The sequence below is a fragment of the Solanum verrucosum genome, unplaced genomic scaffold (genome assembly GCF_900185275.1).
Source record: "Solanum verrucosum unplaced genomic scaffold, falcon-dt-bn FXZP01000032.1, whole genome shotgun sequence".
NCBI classification, from domain to species: Eukaryota; Viridiplantae; Streptophyta; class Magnoliopsida; order Solanales; family Solanaceae; genus Solanum; species Solanum verrucosum.
Genome location: NW_026020569.1, coordinates 3,356,358 through 3,377,483, shown reverse-complemented (window position 1 = coordinate 3,377,483; position 21,126 = coordinate 3,356,358). Strand labels below are relative to the sequence as shown.

Genomic DNA, 21,126 nt, shown 5'->3' with positions numbered 1-21,126 from the left:
CCTCTCCCTTAATCCCTTGTAGTATTCAAGCTTTCATTTCTTAGTTTATTAGTTTTTTTTCAAGCTTGCTACTTCAAACATAGATTATTATCTTGTGTCACTATTTAAAAGCCGAATGTGTTGAATTATTAATAATCTGTCTAGCTATCAGTGTTTATCATGAGTAGTGGTTATATTTTTCTTATATAGTAGCTTGAACGTAACTGAGTTTTACTACTTTAGCATGATATAAGCCACTAAATATTTGTTGATTCATATTACTTTCCTTGGATTTTCGCTGATGGTTGGTTATTGTAAATAAGAAATTTTAGATCATGATTCATTAGCTTATCTGTCGTACATATAATTCATCTGCAAATATTCAAATGCTTATCCTATTTAAAGTTGATCTCTATCCATTAGTTCATAGTACTATTTCCAATGAAATCCTTGAGTGTGTATTTTGGTTGTTTGTGCTAGTAGTTGTTCAATTAATAAATACTTTCGTATGTCTTACTTAGTTTGATGAATCCATGTCTGCTTACTGCTTCTTTATTGGTAAAATTGCTTAATGACAATCTTGGATTAGTCTTGTTAATTCTTTCCTCTTACTTTCTTTACATGCGAAATTGTGCGGAGTCCAAGTTGGACCCAAATCTATTCTTCTTGCATTTCGGATGGTCTACGAAAGCCTAAATCCATCTTATCGAGTCGACCTTAATTGTTTTTGAAGAATGGAAAGCTGCTGTACAGATCTGGGAAGCTGAATCACATACGTTGAAGATAGAAGTGACAGCAGAATACATGAAAACGGACTGATATGCATCCTGTATACTCTTAGTATACTGGGGTATACACTGAACGTATACACAGGTTTTCAAAGGCAAAAATAGGCCAAAGGGCCCAACGTGCAGCAGCAGTTCTTGAGGTATGAATTTTGGCTGAAGCTCAAGTCATTTTCAGCAACTAGACTTAAGTCCATGCCCATTATTACTTTAGTTATTTGTTTGTGTTTATTTGCTTATTTCATTTGCTCGACTCTCTAACTCTTTAACTTTGGTTTCTTAGTCAAATCCCTTCAAGACGAACCATTTTTTGTTACGAAAATTCATTTTATTTAAATAATTTTATTTAATTAGTTTTCTTTACTTGGTCATTTTTGTTACGAAAATAAATCATTATTTAATTGTCATGATTTTTTGATTTAATTTCTTCCTTTTCTGTAATGTTGTTAAGGTGAAGAAATTATAAAGACATTGTTTAGGAAAAGAAGTAAAGAAAACTAATTAAATAAAATTATAAAGGAAGAAATTAAATCAAACAAGCATATACATCATCCGTATATTCAATTGTCATGATTTTTTTTAATAGTTAAAATGATAAAAATTTTGACTATTATTTTATGATGTATATATTTCATAATATTGATATGCTATATAAATTGCAATTTGTATAGTATGTTTTGTATAGTTTTTGAATATCTAAATTTTTTGTTTTAAAATATTAAATTAATGTATTCTAATTTGACTTCAAAAGTTAGTCACAATTAAAAATAGATGGAGAAAATATTTATTAAGTAAGTGACCTATAGCACTCTTTGATGTTAATAAAATGTTAGTAAATTGTTATCATACACTATCTTGTATGTTGTTGTCAGAAAATTTATTGATAGATATATAAACTTTATTTTGAAAAAATTAACTAGAACTTTAAAAACTTTAATATTTTCAAGGTTCCCTATTATCTAATGCTACTCAGGCACTACATGATTGGGACAAAACTATTTTTATAGAATATTCGAGGGATCAATCAAATATGGCTTTAGATTGTGACTCAGTACTAGTATTGGTTTTGAAGTTAATATAATTGAAATGGATTCATGAATAGTACTTATGATTCCTAAAACAAGCTTGAACATAGAAATGATAGACCAAATCAATAAAGAAACTACTTATTGATTTTGAAATACTCCAAATGTCAAATGATATTGATGACCAAACGGCTACATCTTCTTTAACTATGTTTCGACTCAAAGAAGAGTACTGGAGTTGTACAGATTGTGCCTTTAACGTACACCAAGATGACTTGAGAAAGTTGTAAATCAAATTCCACTTAATTAATAACCTCTGTTTTACAAGCAACTGAATAGGGCAGCAATCACCGTCCCTCAATGTCCCTTGTTTCCTCCTGAGTAATACACGAAGAAGTATCATATGTGTTATGCACATATATAACCAAATTATAAACAATAACTATTTGCTCTAGAAACATTTAATTTTAAGAAGAAGAAAAGATGCTTTTTTATGAATCATAAATAAGATATTATGATAGGAAGATTTGAGTGATGGATAAATTATAAACAACAACTATTTGCTCTAGAAACATTTAATTTTAGGAAGAAGAAAAGATGCATTTTTATGAATCATAAATAAGATATTATGATAGGAAGATTTGAGTGATGGATATATTCTCTCTTACCACATTAAATTTAGGAGAAACAACTTCTTTTCTTGAAGGATATAGCACATAATGTTGCACAATGAAGAGAATGTCAAAGAATATCGACACCTGCAGCATTCATTAGATCAAAAACAAAGACGGAGTGTATATAGGTAAAACCACAGTTGAACGTTTCATACCAATGACAACAATGTCTTGCCGATGTTTCCATAAAAATTCACCCAGGAATCTGTAGCAAAAGTAGATCAAATACTCTTTATTAGGCGCATATATATATACACAATCATTCATAACTAGGACAAAAACTAGATACTGCATATAGGAAGATTATATTATTGAAAATCAGAAACTCACGCTGATCTATAGATTGCACTGCCATCTGCCCGTAATTTGTTAAACCTCCAAACAAATCCAGCAAAATGTTACCAATACTAAAACCAATAGTGCTCTTTCTCCGGAAGTTCATAACAGCCTATATATAGATTTTTCATAGCCAAAATTCTTAAGCATTGGAAGTAAACTAAGAAATTGTCAAATAAGCAGACGACTGACTATATATCATAAAAATAACTGTAACAAAAGAGCACTAAATTAGAAGCAATTGGTAAGAAAATGTGACTTTTTTTTCTCAAACAAAGCAAGAATTTCAACCTGGGGAATGTACTTGGTTACTGTCATAGCAACCTGCAATCCGCTGCAATTAAGAGAAAGAAGTGTGAGATAGATTTCAGTTGAGTGATAATAATATATACATGAAATTAACCCTCCCCACAAATAACTACTAGAGTATCTATTATAATGAGAATAAAAAAGCTAGCGACAATGGATTGAACAAGACAAAAAATGTGAGTTTAATACAAGTAATTGTGGATTTTAAAAGAAGGTTGGCTTACTTGAAACAGGAGATTAGCCATAGCCAGGAATGCTTAGGGATACCCACAAACACACAAACTGCAACACTTAACCAAGCAACAGATACAATTGCTATAGCAGTTTTCGATACCTTCTGATTTCCACGCTGAAAAGTTCTCTAACCAAATTAATCATTTGAACCGAAAAGAGTAAACAAGATATGTACACTTACATCATAGATAGAAATCTGAAACAAGGTAAAGGCTGTTAAAAGAACAGCATGAGTAGAGAAAGCCACATCATTGGCAGCTACAGGTATCATCTGAAGTTAAACAGTGAGGGTTAATTAGCACAAAACAAAAAGCATACGTGTAACAACAGCATAAACATAGCGCGATTCACACTATTAACCTCATTTTCGCCGTATCGATGATGATATTGCCTTTGAACAGCAGAACTGAAGAACATGGAAGCATTGTAGATGAGATAAGACGAGTGCTTCGTCAAATTCAACACCACAAAATCGAAATTCAATCCCACCACACTAAAAAGTTAAAAAAAGAATTGATCAGAAACTGAAATTTAACCAAAATATTACTCATAAAAGAAGTTAAATTATAAAAGCAGAAAATAACCTTTTCCTACGAAAATTCAAAATGACCTGAGGATAAAAGCTAATAGACCATGAGACAAACGCAATCCATCCCAAAACATTATACAACACTTCCAGTGGAACTGAATTCCAAGAAGCCATATTAAAAAAAGAGAACTATGAGACTCAGAGTATAGATTCTTTCAAAAAAAAGAGGAGAATAGAATCTTAAATATTGTTGTGTCTAGTGGAGTATTAGAAAATATAGACAGACAAAGAGTATGGGGCATGTCATCATTTATTTTGATGCTACTCCCAATATAACTTGAAAGTCAATAATAGTCTCAATCCATTTTTTGTTCTCATATTCTGTTTTTCAAAAGTCAACTTGACTAAAATTTCAAACTTAGATTGGATTACATTAATATTATATTTTTTTTAAAAAAAAATATTCAAAAAATTATACAAAAAATACTATAAATTGCAAAAAATATTAATTTATTTACATTATTAAGTAATGAATGTGGCCCATATTTAGTCCATATTCACGTCCCTTTCACCCATCATATATAAACCAAAGTGCTTTGCGTTCAATTGGTAAGCTAGAAAATATGATGCATATAATTAGAAATTAAACAAATTATACCCGAAAGGCGGAAAGGATCCCTCCATTATTATTAGTTCATATGTAAGCCACGTGCCCACAATAGAAATGCTCCCTCCATCTCACTTTATGTGTTACCTATCCTGATTTTAAGATTTAAACTAATCTATCTTTGATGGTAATTTTCATATAATTTTTAGATATTTTGAATTGTAATTATTGTGACTTATAGTAGTATTTTTAAAATATATAATTTTTATTTAAATTTTTTGAAGATTTCATGCCCAAATTCACGATCAAACTTAATTTGTTTCAACATCAAAAATTGAATTGTGCCACATAAATTGGGATATATGAAGTATTAGAGGCTATAATCACTTTTCTTGGTACTTGGATACAAATCTATTTTTTAAAAATGAATTTTATTATTAGTAGAATTATTAATGGTTTTGAAATGGGGTATTTTTGCAAATAGCCACTCAAAATAACTTAATTGTGCTCCATAATTATAGTTTGTTAATTACAATTAGTAGCTACATGTTAGAGGGAGGAGAGAGGCGAGTGAGATTGGGAGAGAGAGGGCAAGCTAAAGAGAGCAGAGAGTGGAGAGAAACGAAGTGTATATGTATATTTGTCGAATTGTATATGTATATATGTCAAATAATTGTATATGTAACTTATATAATATACATGTATTTGTATATCTGGCGAGGGAGATTAGGAGAGGGAGGAGAGAAGAGAGAGAGATTGTGTATATGTATTTCTGTCAGATAACTGTATATATATAACTGGTATAAATATTTATGTATATCTGGCGAGCGAGATTGGGAGAGGAGGGAGAGAAACGAGTGAGACAGGGCAGAGAATGGAGATAGGCTAATTGCGTATATGTATATCTGTCAGATAACTGTATATATGTTACTGGTATATATATTTATTTGTATATCTGGCGAGCGAGATTGGGAGAGGAAGGAGAGAAACGAGTGAGACAGGGCAGGGAATGGAGATAGGCTAATTGTATTTTTTGTGTGTATTTTGTATATATATAAATGACATAATTATAGGTAATTTTAAGCTGTGAGCCGTAATTAATTCAAAGTATAACTATGTTAGCTAATAACTAGTTGATTGGCATTTGGCACCAAAGGACTTAATGGGCTCAAATTCAATTGATTGTCTGAGCGCAACATAGTGATTTTCAAATGTGCTACTATGATATATTATCAGATGCACCATGACGTAATCACTATATCAAAAATAATTTTTTAGTAGCAATTAATAATAATAATAATAGCTTAGTTATCGCATAATATATATATAGAGGCAATTACTAATGACAAGCACATGTTATCACTCTTTATAAAATGCCGCTAAAACATATAACGACATTAAATCTAATGATAGTTAACTAATATCGTAAAATATATATATTACTGCTAAAAATTATTTTTCTTATAGCGAATATAGCAGTTGCAGATATCTATATACCAAAGTGCTTTTCTATTGGTAAGCTAGAAAATATGATGCGTGATTTGAAGTTAAACAAATTATACCGTAAAGGCGGAAAGGATCTCCATTATTATTTTGTTCATATGTAAGCCACGTGTCCACAATAAAAATGCTCCCTCCTCTTTGACGGTAAGTTTTCATATATTATTAAATATTTTTCATTGTAAATTATTTTGATTTATAATACTTATTATGTAATTTTTTAATATATAATTTTATTTTAAAAAATTTGAAGATTTCATGTAATTCATGATCAAACTTAATTTGTTATCAAAATTTGAATTGTGTTACATAAATTGGAATATAATATAATAGAGGCTATAATCATTTTTCTTGGTAATTTGATAAAGATCTAATTTTTTATATTAATTTTTTATTATTACAATAATTAATGGTTTTGACTAAGGTAAATTACTTAAATTCAGCTAATCCAAGTGCGCCTTGACTACGAGCCCGTTTGCATTGGCTTAAAAAAGTAATTTTAGGTCAAAAATAAAAAGTCAAACTGAAATGACTTTTAAGTCAAAAAATAAAAAGTAGGGGGGAGACCTACTTTTGGTTTCTGACTTATTATAAGTCATTTTTTATCTTGCCTAACACTTCGTAACTTATTTTAAGTCATTTTTGACTTATTTTAAGTTATTTTTTATATTTGTCAAACACTTTCAGAAGTCAAAAACTGGCTTAAAAGTAGGTTTGACCGACTTTTAAACCAATCCAAACGGGCTCTACATCTATGGATCCTGAACGATTAATTTGGGCCTAAATGTTTTATTGAGGCCTGTTACCTGGAGAATTTATCGGGCCCAAGCCCAAAGCACAATGCCCCTCGTCCTGAGCAGTTGCAAATTCAAAGTCTTCAGCTGCATCGAGCAACTCTATAGTAGCATCGCCTTCTCTCCAAGCTATGGCGGCTGAAATCGTGAGAAGAAGTCTTAAAGCATCGAACTTTTCCCTTCTTAGAACCCTAACCTCTTTCCAAACTCGTAGTTTCAGTAACTTAGCAGAATCTGTACAACCGGAATCTGATGCCCCATCTTCCTCATTCACTTTCTCTGAGAATTCGGGCGATGGAGACTCGAATTCTCAGAGAAAATCAGCAATCGATGATAATATCTTCATAAATGGTCCAAAAAAAGGCTTCTTCGTCAAAAGAAGCGGAATCTTTGACGATGCCTATGTCTTTCATGACTGGATCAATTGTGGGAAAGAGGTTTTATCAGAAAGTGATGACTAGAGAGGCTGAAGATGGAAATGGTTGGAGTGTTATGCTGGATTAACGTACACTTAAAACCCCTTCTAAGCCCCCTCTCAAATGCCCCACTCTCGCTCTTGCTAAGGCTATTGCTGCTGAATGGGAATATCAGGTGCTCTATTCCTCATTTCTCAGATACCCATTTTAGTGAACTTTCCTTTTTATCTTTTTGGGTTTATTGTTTTGTCATTCATGTGTTTTCTATATGCAGGGAACTTGATATTTTCCATATTGCTTGATGTTTAAATTGTGTGTTATGCTACCCTTGTCCTGAAACGTATTTTGGTGTAGGAAGTAGATGGGATCAGGCCCTTTACTATGCCATTAATGAAACTTTCATGTACTGCACTAGAAAGAGTTCCACTGACGCGTCATAAGCTAATTGAATATTTGATGAAGAAATTTCCTCAAGATTTAGTATTCTGTCGTGCTCCAGGGTATAATGATCTGACAAGCGGAGTTCTTGGTATATTATTTTGCAAAGTGTAATTCTTTTTATGTGCTCTCAACATTTTGCTTTTCTCATGAAACGGTTTCAAACATATGTCTTTAGGAGCAAACTTAGTTTTGATCCTTCATTTGTTGGGCAATTTATGGTGAATAGACTTTTGTTTTTACTAAGTGGCAAAAAGTAGTGGTCTGATATAATTTTCGTAAGTTTTTTGCTTCCCAGCTGTCCTCATTTTTTTTTATTTAAGAACGGAACATATACATGATGAACAATTCAGCTGCCCTATTTGTAAGTCTAGATCTCACCCACAGCTAGTGTCAGTCTTTGCCAAAGATATACCATACCCTTGTTAGCTAGTTTGTTTCGAGTTTGGAAGGAGGGAATGTTTTGCTTTTCCAGCAAATGGTTAGTAATGCCAAGAAGTAATAGGAGTCTGAAATTTTTATCAGCCTCTGCTAATCTCTGTAAGAATTTTTTATTGTGCTTTTTACTCTGGCATCTGGACAAGGCTCTCTCTCTCTGCCTATCTTCATCAACATCTCCGACCTCATGTATCTTTGTGATTACATGGTTAAAAGTTTTGGCTCTCTTTTTTTTCCCATGAATGATTTGATCTTAAATAATGCAATTATCTCACTAGCTTTTGGGAGTATTTTGTGATAGCACAATTCTGCTACCCCATATTAGAGCTATTGGAGGAAATGACAGTAACAATAATACAGCACTGATTTTTATCTCCGGAATTTCATTGCTCCTTTTAAATGTGAACTACCCACTATACCAAAGTTTCATTTAGCAGTATATTCTGCCCACCAAGCACACTACTAAACCCTGGTAGAAAATTGAACTCTCTTCAAGGTTTAATTCAGTGAACTGAAGAATAAATTATGATGGGGAAAATGGTGCTAGGAACAGTGTGAGTTTTACTGAGAGGGACTACAGTGCAGTGTGAGGAGAAGAGTGATCGGACATGGTTTGAATAGGGTTCCTGTGGCCTTCTGACTTTTGAAGGATTTGATATGATGTAGGAAGAATGAATACCTAATAGGATCCGCAGTTCAGAGTTATGAGAAGGTTCACTGGAAGGGCTGTAGTGGAGAAGGGTTTGGTAAAGCCTACAGACAGGGTCCAAATCACTCTCGAGCCTTTTAATTTCGAGCTTTTAACGGTTTCTCTTGTTACAATTTTGGGAACCAAATTAGTCCAATTTACTCCAATTGGGCTGGTGAATATGCTCAATACAGATGGGGTGATTCAGTCGATTGAGCTGGACGATGAATCTAATTCAGTTGAAGTTGAAATAAAAGGCGTTGGTGAAATGAGGATTTTTGGTTCCCAGAAACAAAGCACTTGTAAGATCAATAGTGAAATTGTCCCATTTGAATGAGGATTTCATGGTTAAAATTGATGAACCATGGTCCAGTCCTTCTGGTTCATGTGTCATTTAATATTTGTTTTGACATAACTAGCTAATCATGAGCTGTAACTTTATCCTATTGCCGATTCCAAGGGATTAAGCATAATTATTGTTATTTTATGTAACTAGCTAATGTGAGTTGCTTTTCCTAGTTTTTGTATTTACCCCATTTTTCATTAAAGTCGCATATGACTTTATGCATGTGTATACCTCAAATGTGTTATGAGGATGAAATATACTACTCCCTCCGTCCCTTTTTAGTTGTCCACTTTAGAAATGACACACAGATTAAGGCAACAATGATTAGCACAGTGAAGTTACAATTTTACCCTTATGACAACTTTTCACTTCAAAATTACAACCACTTATTTGAATTCAAGTGAAATAAATTGGAGGGAAACAACATACACTTTTACAATTTTCAAGAAGTGTAAATAAGGGTATAATAGGAAAAAATTTGTTGTCTTTTCTTGATTTGTCAAAATGGACAACTAAAAAAGAAAATATGGACAAGTAAATAGGGACGGAGGGAGTAGTAAATAAGCTTTGTATATGCATATATAGTCTCTCTTTTTTTATTATTATTATATTAGTATATTAGGATGATACAATATTAATCACAACGAATATTATTGTATTTATTTGAGCACATTAAATCTAATTATTTCAATAAAATTGCAACTATCAATTATCCCTATGTAAAAAGGAGCCACACACCCCCACCCTAGCTGTCCCCACAATACAAGCCCAGTTACATTCGACTAGGCCCGTTTCAGATTAGGCCCACAATTAGGATCCAAAGGGTTCACCAGCTGAACTGAGAAGCGACAAATCATTTTTCTGATACAACTTCGAAAGAAATCTGAAAATAACACAAAGCTTCAATTTCATATCTAAAAGTAGTAATTCAATCAACTAAGCTTCTTTCACAAATGTGTGAACAATTTTTGTTTACATGATATAAACACATCAGATGAATTCATCGCAATATTAATTTGAATAGATTGTATATATCTAATTTTTCAGAAAGTAATTATTCGTAATTAATACAAGAATGTGAATAAGGAAATTATCATGTCAATTGAACAAGTGCATAAGAAATTATCAATTTCTTTTTATGAAGATCAGTAAATTTAAATTTAAATAATGTTATATTAATATTTTGTTTCATTTATCAACTCTAAACATATGCAAGAATAATCCGCCAGCGGATTGCAGCGGGAGTTTTTGTGAGTGTTTTCCCCCTATTTAAATTATTTAAAGATAAGGAAAATAGCAAAATTTGAAATAATGGTAAAAAACAAGAAGTCAAAAAGTTGAATAATGGGAAAAAGTTCAAAAGTAAGAGAAAGAAGAAACTTTGGCAGCATGTTGCCTTTTTGGTTAATTTTATTTATTTATTTATTTATTTAAAGGAGAAAACATAGAATTACTTATGATAGAAGTAGAATTTCTTATTATTATTTTTTCTCTCGCCATATATTTTAAGATTTTTTTTATTATTAATGATTTTTAATTTTAAAACATTGAAATTGTCAAAGGCTAACATATGTTGACTAAAATTTTTGGGATTACTACGGTCTACGGTTATATGACCAAAAACGACGGTGCAGCAGTGTTAGGACTCTTATTATTGTTTACTTTGCCAAAAATAATTCAATTCAAAGTATTTGATATTGGGTATTACACGAATTCTTCTCATAAACAAATTCTAATCCTTAAAATATGGAAGAAAAATCTAATGACAAAATATCATACAAATTTTAACACTAAAAATATAGGAAAAATTAAGAATTCTAATCCTTAAAATATGGAAGAAAATTACTGTAATTAGTACTTCAATCCTTTTAGGTTTATATCTACACTTAACCCTAAGCCACATAACATCAATATTAATAGGTTTATATCTACACTTAACCCTTAACCACATAGAAGCAATATTAAATCATACTTGAAAGCCTCTTATTCTCTTCATCTTCACCAGTATGGTAATGGGAACTCACATTCTAGAGGAGGAAATACTTATTGACATTCTCACTAAACTTCCTGTTAAGTCTCTTTTTCGTTTCAAATGTGTATCGAAATCTTGCAAGACATTATTAACTGAGCCTTACTTTAAGAAGAAGCATCACAATCATGCCAAAAATCAACCTGATTCCCGAAAATTGCTTATTCGTATTAGGGATAAAATGGATTCAAATTTGTATTGCACTTCTTTATCCCCAAATCGACTACTTGTTAATGATATACATACAGTTCCAAAACCACTGTTACGACTCGATTTCGAAAACTAAGGTTTCGAAACCAATTTCGCAACTTTGGCAATTTTGTACATGTTTTGGAAAAATTTATAATTTGGAAGTCGCCACTTAATTCTTTAGGAAAAATTAAGAAAACCATTTTAAAAGAAATTTTTTTTTTTCTTTTGAAAGGAAATATTTTAAATAAAACCAGAGTCGGGTAAGGGTTCAAATACTTCTCTAAGGAAGGGTTTAGGCATCTTAGAGAATTCGCTAACACACGATTGACCGACGGATTTAGAAGTTTGGCTAATTTTATAAAATAAAAGAATTACTTATAAAAATCTTGTTTGAAACTTAGATAAAAAAAAATCTTTTGATGCTTGTAAAAATCTCAAAAAATAAAATAAAATAATCCTAACTTGAAATTTTTATCCACAGTCAAGTTTTGAGTCATACAATTAATTCAAACTCACCAACATGAATGAAGGGACATTGTTTAACAACTATGAAAGGATATAGAAAATCCTTAAGTCATTCATACAAAGTTTTAAGTTATTTTAAAAGAGAACTAATTTAGTTTGAGAAAACTTAACAACTCTATCCTAGTCAAAATTTGAACCAAATAGTTAATTCAAACTCATGAACATGGATTCAAAGCTAATTACTAACTATGAAAGAATATGGATAATTCTCAAGTTAGTCTAAGAGCTTAAGTTGCCTAACTTGAAGGAGTTTTGAAAATTTAAATACTTAAAATAAACAACTAACGAAATAGAAGAGTTACTTAAAAAAAAAACTTCCAAGGATTCATCTAAGTTAGATAAAATAAATGTTAGAAGTAAAAAACAAGTATCACAAAATCATGATATAAGGGAAACAAAAGTGCAAATAGGATTTGGACAACTTTAAGTCCACTTGCTGCTTCCCATTTGCTGCTGCCCAGATTGGACATTTTAAGTCCGAAAAGAGTCCAATTTTCAGCCTTTTGGGGCTGCTGTCATCCTGCCGGTTTGTCGAGGTTTTAACCCAATTTTGTTCCTCGTTTTTCTGCCTTTTAGATGTTGTTGCTGCTGCTGTTTTTAGTGGACTTTACAGTCCAAAAAAAAAACTTGAATTTCAGCTCTTTAAGCCGCTGTCAACCCTGTTACTGCTGCTGCTATTAGTTTGGGTTTTGTCCCACTAATATTAGCTTCCCTTTCACGTCTCGGATGAGGTTGACTCAAAAGAGAGGAGTATGCAAGAAGGGGGAGTCCATTGGACTCAAAATGGATGTCACATATGCAAGGAAAGAAAGGAAAGGGATTAATATTCTAATCGACATACAAAAATATTTAAGGAAAATGCTTCAAGAGCTCGTAGTGATTAAACCAACGTAAGAAATAAAAAAAATAAAAAAAAGAGAGTACGGAAACTGAAATTTAACATTTGGGGGGGAAAGGAAATCATGCAACATTTTTTAGCAATGGACAAAATCTAATATAGAATGACATAAAACAAAATAAAACAGTGACACTATCACACACACATGGATGTGAACACATAGAAAGCTAATCTTTCTCTTGATCAAGGTTTAGAAACACATTGGTAGGTGTAAACTAATGCACGAGGAAGAGAGAAAATAAACGAACAAACTCATATTCAAGCTGATTTATCCAACACACAGGGGAATAACTATGAGTCGGATATAAACTACTTTAGCTCTCAAAATATGAACAGTAGCCGTTTTTCTTTTTCTGGAAAATTACTACAAGGCTTGACTTCATCTTAGAAGTGATAAAATAATCAAAATAAGACAATATTGATCATTGAATCTCTTCGATTTAACATACAAAGAAAGAAAGAATAAGAAGAAGTAACCAAGGTAGGTTCAAATCTAATGAAAACAACATTTTGCGATTTCAATCATAAGATGCGAATTGCTGCAAGATACAAGACTAGATAGACCAAAATATTACCAAAACAACACTAGATCATTTCGAGTCATAGATTGCTAACCCCGAAGAACATGTTCAACATTAAAATCAAAGCAGATAGGAAGAGGAATTGAAACTCAAACGAACAAGAGAGACAACGAGCATTAAGGAAAGAAAATAAGTTAGGACATAACCACCAAGAATAAGATTAGATCTAAACGAAACAAAGGAACATTTTCGAAGTGAAACTAAGAAGATTCATAGACTTAGAATTCATTTTAAAACAACAATTGTTGTTATGGACTTGAAATTATACCAAAATAGGTTACTAACAAATTAAAACTTGAACAAATATCAACTATGAAGAACCTGAGCAATAGACAAAACCATCAGACCAAAGGAAAAACTAGAAAAAATATAACTTTCAAAACAACTCTTAACAGAGAACTTGAACTAATATATTTGACATTTCTATAAATAAAATGTGTAAACATGGATCCAGATGCTTATTATTTACGAGAACAAATGCAAGGAACTAAAACCAAGGTAAACAATAACCTTTAGAACTAATCTCAAATGAGCAACACAAACAGAACACCAAAGGAGCCAACAAAATATTAACAGTAAGAACAAGGAAAACATTATTAGCTACTAAAATGTCAAACCAAAGTCTAATACATGAAAACTAAAGAGAAGCTAAGAACACGTAAATAGAGAACATAGAACAGCTGGGATTTAAACAAAGTCAAGAGGATTTACCTCTTTCTGGGCAGCGAACAGAGAACAACAAGCGGAGAAGCAACTTCCCACGACTACAACGAAATTTCGAGAAATCCGGCGAGTCTCAACAAACCACGAACACAAAGAAGAACAGAGCTCTATCCTAGGTGTATTCGAATGTATTCACTCTATATCTCTCGCTACCGTTCTTTTTCTATCTGTGAATCCTTGCCAACTTTTCCAACTTTTTCCTCCTCCCAATACTGAAAATGAAAAGAGTTTATATAGAGGGGGAGCTAGGGCAGATTTGGGGGGAAAAGTGAGGGTAAAATCGGATAAGAACAAGAGAAATTTGGAATTCGAATTTCTGAAATCCCATACACCAGTACCAGAATAAGCCCATTTGATGCCCAATTTCAACAAAATTCGAACGGGAGGAGGGCGAGGTGGAGGGCTAGGATTGAATCCTTCGTCCTTGAGGAGTTACGTGGCTCGATCTCACGCTGGTGAGGACGAAATTGCAGCTGGAATCGGCGCTTGAACAGTACTACGCGTACTGTTTGTCGAGGTAATCAGAGAAGACGACAAGAAAAAAGCAGCGTACTGCTTGTACGCATAAATGCCGCTTGTAGGCGTGAAGACGTTGTATGGCTGTTGGGCTTGAATCGTTTTGTCACTTCTGAAAAATGTGAACGTTGGAATGTTACCGTGAACTCTGTCTACTGGCTGTGTATGTTGTATTGAAAGAAATGTTGTTGGGTTTCTTTTGGAAATGAGTTTAGTGGGCTGGGTACGTGAGGAATAGGGAGATTAGAAAAATAGTTGAATAATTAAGGGTGTGGGAAGGTTTATTGAGAAATTGGGCCTAAAATTTGGACCCAAATAAATGTATTTCATCAAGAAATTGAATTCGAAGAATGCGGTTCGATGTAAATTAAAATTAGTTAATCGAGCTTCTTAATTTAACAAGATAAAATAATTGCTTTGAAATAAAAGATCGACTATACCAATCAACTCATGAATTAATCAATATATATATATATTAGAGAAATAAATTATACTCAATTAAAACTTCTATCGATTTTCCCAAATATTCATAAAAACTGAAAAATATATAAATTATAAATATAAAAATATATAATCTATATGAAAAATTGCAAAAATGTCTTGAAAAAAAAAAATTAAAAAAAAAATGATTTTGAAGTATTTTTTATTTTCGAAAACAATTATTTCAAATTATTTGAAATTGAAGAAGCTTGAAAAATAATTAAATTATGGAGGGTCAAAATTGGGTGTCAACAACCACCATTTAGTCGTTATAAAATGTATTGTTGTTGCGCTGCCTTGTTTCTCATCGGGATTTGGATCGAACCTTCTCAGGACGACGAACCTTCAATGTTATTGCTATGGAACCCGACCACGTCAGAATCAATAGTACTTCCCCCTTTAGAATCGCCTGAACAGGAATCAACTTATGGATTGGGATATGACTCGACTAGTGATGATTATAAAGTCCTTAGGATTGACAAGGATGGCTCTACACTAGATGAAATTGTAGCACTAAAAAGTGGTTCCTGGAGAAAAATTTATTCGCCCTCAGTTAGGCCTGTCGGCGATGTTTCTCTTTTGTATGGTAAGGAATGTTTGTCCTTTGTAAATGGAGCGTTTCACTAGCTTGGTTTTGAAGAATCCATGATGTCGTTAAATATTTCAGATGAGACATATAAGAGAATACCCTTACACAAAAATATGTCTTTATACCCTGAAAGCGTGACTATTGAAGAGGGCATATCTGTGTTGGGAAGTATGATTTGTCTTTTTAACCGTAACAACATCACTTTCAATTTATGGATAATGAAAGAGTATGGTGTTCAGGAATCTTGGATAAAGTTACTCACATTACCATGTAATGGGGCCTTTTCAATTATACCCATATATACCTTTTCCGATGGTAAAGTGCTACTTCGATACGAATGCCCAGATGAATTACGAGGAATGAAGGTTATTTATAGAACATGTGACCATCGAATATGGTCTTTTGATATTGATCCACTTTCCTTTATCTTAAATGGTTTTGTTTATATGGAAAGTTTAATCAATCCGAGAGAGATTGATGTATATTCGATTCATAAACAAACAGACTTGACATTCCTTAGAAAGCGAAAAAGAGAGGATTTGCTCAAATAGATTGATCGTATATTTCTTTTAATAAATAATAATTTCACCTACCCACCCTTGTTTAGTTTGGGCTACTACCATTACTTAGTAATAGAACTTTATTTATTTTGTCAAGAATTCTTGTGTTGCTTTATTTTGTGCCCTCTCATTCTATTCTTTTTCACCTAGCTATTTTCATATTGATGTTAATTTTGCACGCCAATATGCATTGTTGATACAACTATAAGTGATTGATTGGATTGTTTTTTAAATTATAGCGAATTAGTCTTGTCTAAATTATTCAAAAATGAAAAAAAGAGTATGAATTTTATTCTTAGTTTTCAACGAATCCTCGTCCAATTAGTTTGATAATTTTTTGAAAAGAATGTTCAAATACAAGATAATTTTGTCAATCTTGACACCAAGTTTGATGTCAAGCAGGCTACTTACAAGAGTATAACTATAGTAATTTTTTCAAAATGATTTTTCACTTTAATATAAATTTATGCATATATTCTAAAGAATATTTGATTGCGATTTCAAATTAGAAATTATGTTGTACAGAAAGTTGTCACTAATGCATTTTTTTAATGCTATTTCTTATAAGTTATAGGCAATTGAAGGCTTAAGACATTAACGTTTTCTATCTTCAGTAAGATATTGAATCCAACTTATATTTATATCAAAGTAATTCAACAATAAAGAATCACATTAATTAATTAAAAAAGAAATGAAAAGGTCTTCAACCAAAACAAATCAATTATGGAACTCAAATTTTTTTTGACATAACTCAATTTTTTGACAATATTGATACGAATTCATTTATTTTCTAGCATAGCTTTAGCTTTTATTTATCTTGTTTGCATCAAATTTTAAAATGATAGAAAATAAATTATAATCACAATAAAATATGATAAAACATAACTTTTATGATAAACTTTCTTGGTACTTTGATAAAGATCTATTTTTTTATTAATTTATTATTATTACAATAATTAATGGTTTTGACTAAGGTAAATTACTTAAATTCAGCTAATCCAAGTGGGCCTTGACTACATCTATGGATCCTGAACAATTAATTTGGGCCTAACTGTTTTATTGAGGCCTGTTTCCTGGAGAATTTATCGGGCACAAGCCCAAAACAGAATGCTCCTCGTGCTGAGCAGTAGCAAATTCAACGTCTTCAGCTGCATCGAGCAACTCTACGGTAGCATCGTCTTCTCTCCAAGCGATGGCGGCTGAAATCGTGAGAAGAAGTCTTAAAGCATCGAACTTTTCCCTTCTTAGAACCCTAACCTCTTTCCAAACTCGTAGTTTCAGTAACTTAGCAGAATCTGTACAACCGGAATCTGATGCCCCATCTTCCTCATTCACTTTCTCTGAGAATTCGGGCGATGGAGACTCGAATTCTCAGAGAAAATCAGCAATCGATGATAATATCTTCATAAAGGGTCCAAAAAAGGCTTCTTCGTCAAAAGAAGCGGAATCTGTGACGATGCCTATGTCTTTCATGACTGGATCAATTGTGGGAAAGAGGTTTTATCAGAAAGTGACAACTAGAGAGGCTGAAGATGGAAATGGTTGGAGTGTTATGCTTGATTACCGTACACTTAAAACCCCTTCTAAGCGCCCTCTCAAATGCCCCACTCTCGCTCTTGCTAAGGCTATTGCTGCTGAATGGGAATACCAGGTGCTCTATTCCTCATTTCTCAGATACCCATTTTAGTGAACTTTTCTTTTTCTCTTTTTGGGTTTATTGTTGTCATTCGTGTGTTTTCTATATCCAGGGAACTTGATATTTCCATAATGCTTGATGTTTAAATTGTGTGTTTTGCTACCCTTGTCCTGAAACGTATTTTGGTGTAGGAAGTAGATGGGATCAGGCCCTTTACTATGCCATTAATGAAACTTTCATGTACTGCACTAGAAAGAGTTCCACTGACGCGTCATAAGATAATTGAATATTTGATGAAGAAATTCCCTCAAGATTTAGTATTCTGTCGTGCTCCAGGGGATAATGATCTGACAAGCGGAGTTCTTGGTATGTTATTTTGCAAAGTGTAATTCTATTTATATGCTCTCAACATTTTGCTTCTCTCATGAAACGGTTTCAAACATATGTCTTTAGGAGCAAACTTAGTTTTGATCCTTCATTTGTTGGGCAATTTATGGTGAACAGGCTTTTGTTTTTACTAAGTGGCAAAAAGTAGTGGTCTGATAGAATTTTCATAAGTTTTTTGCTTCCCAGCTGTACTCATTTTTTTTTATTTAAGAACGGAAAATATATAAATGATGAACAATTCAGCTGTCCTATTTCTATGTCTAGATCTCACCCACCGCTAGTGTCAGTCATTGCCAAGGATAGACCATACCGTTGTTAGCTAGTTTCTTTCGAGTTTGGTAGGAGGGAATGTTTTGCTTTTCCAGCAAATGGTTAGTAATTGGGGTCTGAAATTTATATCAGCCTCTGCTAATCTCTGTAAGAATTTTTGATTGTGCTCTTTACTCTGGTATCTGGACAAGGTTCTCTGTCTGCCTATCTTCATCAACATCTCAGACCTCATGCATCTTGAGATTACATGGTTAATAGTTTCTGCTCTTTTTTTTTTCCGATGAATGATTCGATCTTAAATAATGCAATTATCTCACTAGCTTTTGAGAGCATTTTGTGATAGCACAATTCTGCTACCCCATAATAGAGCTATTGGAGGACATGACAGTAACGATAATACAGCGCTGATTTTTATCTCCAGAATTCCATTGCTCCTTTTACATCTGAACTACCCGCTATACCAAAGATTCATTTACCAGTATATTCTGCCCACCAAGCACACTACTAAACCCTGGAAGAAATTTGAACTCTCTTCAAGGTTTAATTCATGAACCGAAGAATAAATTATGATGGGGAAAATGCTGCTATGAACAGTGTGAGAGTTTTACTGAGAAGGACTACAGTTCAGTGTGAGGAGAAGAGTGATCGGACATGGTTTGGCAGGTGGTTTGAATAGGGTTCCAGTGGCCTTGTGACTTTTATAGGATCTGATATGATGTAGGAAGAATGAAGACCTAATAGGATCCGCAGTTCAGAGTTATGAGAAGGTTCACTAGAAGGGCTTGTAGTGGAGAAGGGGGAGAGAGATGAGGGGTCTTGGTTGAATATGGGGGGTTTCACCACAGTTTTCTTATTGGTCGAAGGAATTAATGTTGTGACTCTGTTCCCAAAACAAAAGATAAAATGAAACATCATTTGAGGGCCACTTCTTTGTCAACGTTACTTAAAAGGTATGTTGTACTTCAGTGTTGATGGATCTAGGGAACAGATTCTTTGAGCATGCATATCAGCACCCATGATGATAGTGTTCTATTCTAGTCTCCTCATTATATTTTTAAAATCCAGTGAAGTCTCCTTTTGGATTCTTCCTGGGGTGATCTTAAAACATGCTACTTTAGTATCCAATAGAGCATATTACATATTCAAGTGATGCTAAGCTTTTGTAACATTGTTAGGTCCTCCTGTAAATGGAATAAGCTTTGTGCTCAGAATTTCCATCTATTTGGCTAACTGTGAAGCGGCCTAGAATTACTTTTTGTACTGTTAATATCATGAGAGCCAGAAGAGTTAGGGGGTGTTTGGATTGACTTTTTTTTTTAAGTGACTTATAAGTTAAAAGCCTGAAGTCATAAGTTGGGAACACCCAAACTTTTGGCTTTTTTTTTTTTTTTTTTTACTTTTTAGCTTAAAAAAAGTACTTTAAAAACACTTTTTATGTTATCCAAACACTTACAAAACCAAAAAATAGCTTAAAAGCCAAAAGCCACTAAAAATAAGTCAATCCAAACAACCACTTAGACTCCAGATTCTGACTGCAAAAGCTATTCACTGGTTTGGTATATGCTTACCAGCAAGCCTGCAGTACTCTTTTGTTTGTTTTGGCATTTCATTCAGGTTTCATATTATTAGTACTTTTCGAATATTAATTTGACTCTGAGAAATTTCACAGAGCGTCAAGTAGAGAAAATTGATCCCCTTCTTAAGTGGGTAGAGTCAGAATTCGGCATCAAACCCACTGTACACACCAGTTTTTTTGGTGGCAAGCAAGATGATGGTCTTGTTAGCGCCATCGGAAGCGTTCTCAAGAAAACAGATGATTGTGAATTGGCAACAATTGATGCAATTGCTTCAGCTGCACATTCATTAGTCATTGCACTTGGAATTTTCCGTGGTAGATTGGGGATTGAGGAGGCTATTGAGTTGATTAGGCTTGAGGAAGATTTGCAGGTTTGTGCACAGTCAATTTCCTTCGTTTATCTTTTCTAGTACTTCATGTATCCTATCTAATACGTGAACAGCCAGGGCTGTTGTCTCTCATTTAATAGCATCTCTCTACATAATCAATGTCTGCGCTAAGTTTTAAGTGTTCACTTTCTCTGGCTTCTTACAGGTTGACAATTGGGGTCTTGTTGAAGGTGGTCATGATGTTGATATTGCAGATTTAAGAGTTCAGATTGCTTCTGCAGTGGTGTTCCTTGGACTTACAAGGAGGGTATAAATTTTGGTTAATCTTTTAGTGAGTTTTACTTAAGTTGAAGTCACCAACGAGGTGAAGTCAATATGTTGGGTAGTTGTATTAAGCGTATTGCTTTCACAAGGACGAGAGATGATTGCTGGGATTAACCTGCTGATGAGGAATAATGAATATATTTTTCTGAAATCGAATACACTTCTTTGAACTTGGACTACCCTTCAATCTTGAGAAGCAGGATGTTGCACCGAAAGTCTTATGTCTCTCTTTATGCTTTTAGGAGGACTGCCCTTGCTAAATGCCTCTTTTTATTTTTAATTTGCAAGTGCCAAATGCCTATTATATTGTCATGCATGTCCTGGATATAGATAGCTTCTTATTTTTTTCTTATATAGTGTAAGGGATCTTCTTGATGCCCGACTTTGGGTGCTTCATGCTCTCCAACAAAAGA

General features: G+C 33.0%; 3 protein-coding genes across 3 annotated transcripts; 2 read left to right on the top strand and 1 right to left on the bottom strand.

Annotated features, from left to right (window-relative positions):
- Nucleotides 1-2,095: 2,095 nt before the first annotated feature.
- LOC125810929 (cystinosin homolog) lies at nt 2,096-4,049 on the bottom strand. Its single transcript, XM_049490432.1, has 9 exons — nt 3,927-4,049; nt 3,703-3,835; nt 3,524-3,613; nt 3,333-3,457; nt 3,091-3,133; nt 2,794-2,911; nt 2,619-2,668; nt 2,458-2,547; nt 2,096-2,166 (listed from the first exon to the last, which is right to left on the bottom strand). The coding sequence occupies exons 1-9, from the start codon at nt 4,043-4,045 to the stop codon at nt 2,137-2,139; spliced, it is 798 nt and encodes a 265-aa protein (XP_049346389.1). The 5' UTR covers nt 4,046-4,049; the 3' UTR covers nt 2,096-2,136.
- A 2,854-nt stretch (nt 4,050-6,903) lies between these two features.
- LOC125811017 (uncharacterized) lies at nt 6,904-7,471 on the top strand. The gene is made up of 3 exons (XM_049490505.1): nt 6,904-7,209; nt 7,301-7,363; nt 7,463-7,471. Exons 1-3 carry the CDS (start codon nt 6,904-6,906, stop codon nt 7,469-7,471), a joined length of 378 nt encoding a protein of 125 aa, XP_049346462.1.
- Nucleotides 7,472-17,330: 9,859 nt separating this feature from the next.
- LOC125811119 (uncharacterized) lies at nt 17,331-20,869 on the top strand. The gene is made up of 4 exons (XM_049490614.1): nt 17,331-17,842; nt 18,019-18,193; nt 20,154-20,431; nt 20,595-20,869. The coding sequence occupies exons 1-4, from the start codon at nt 17,384-17,386 to the stop codon at nt 20,700-20,702; spliced, it is 1,020 nt and encodes a 339-aa protein (XP_049346571.1). The 5' UTR covers nt 17,331-17,383; the 3' UTR covers nt 20,703-20,869.
- The last annotated feature ends 257 nt before the right edge of the window (nt 20,870-21,126 follow it).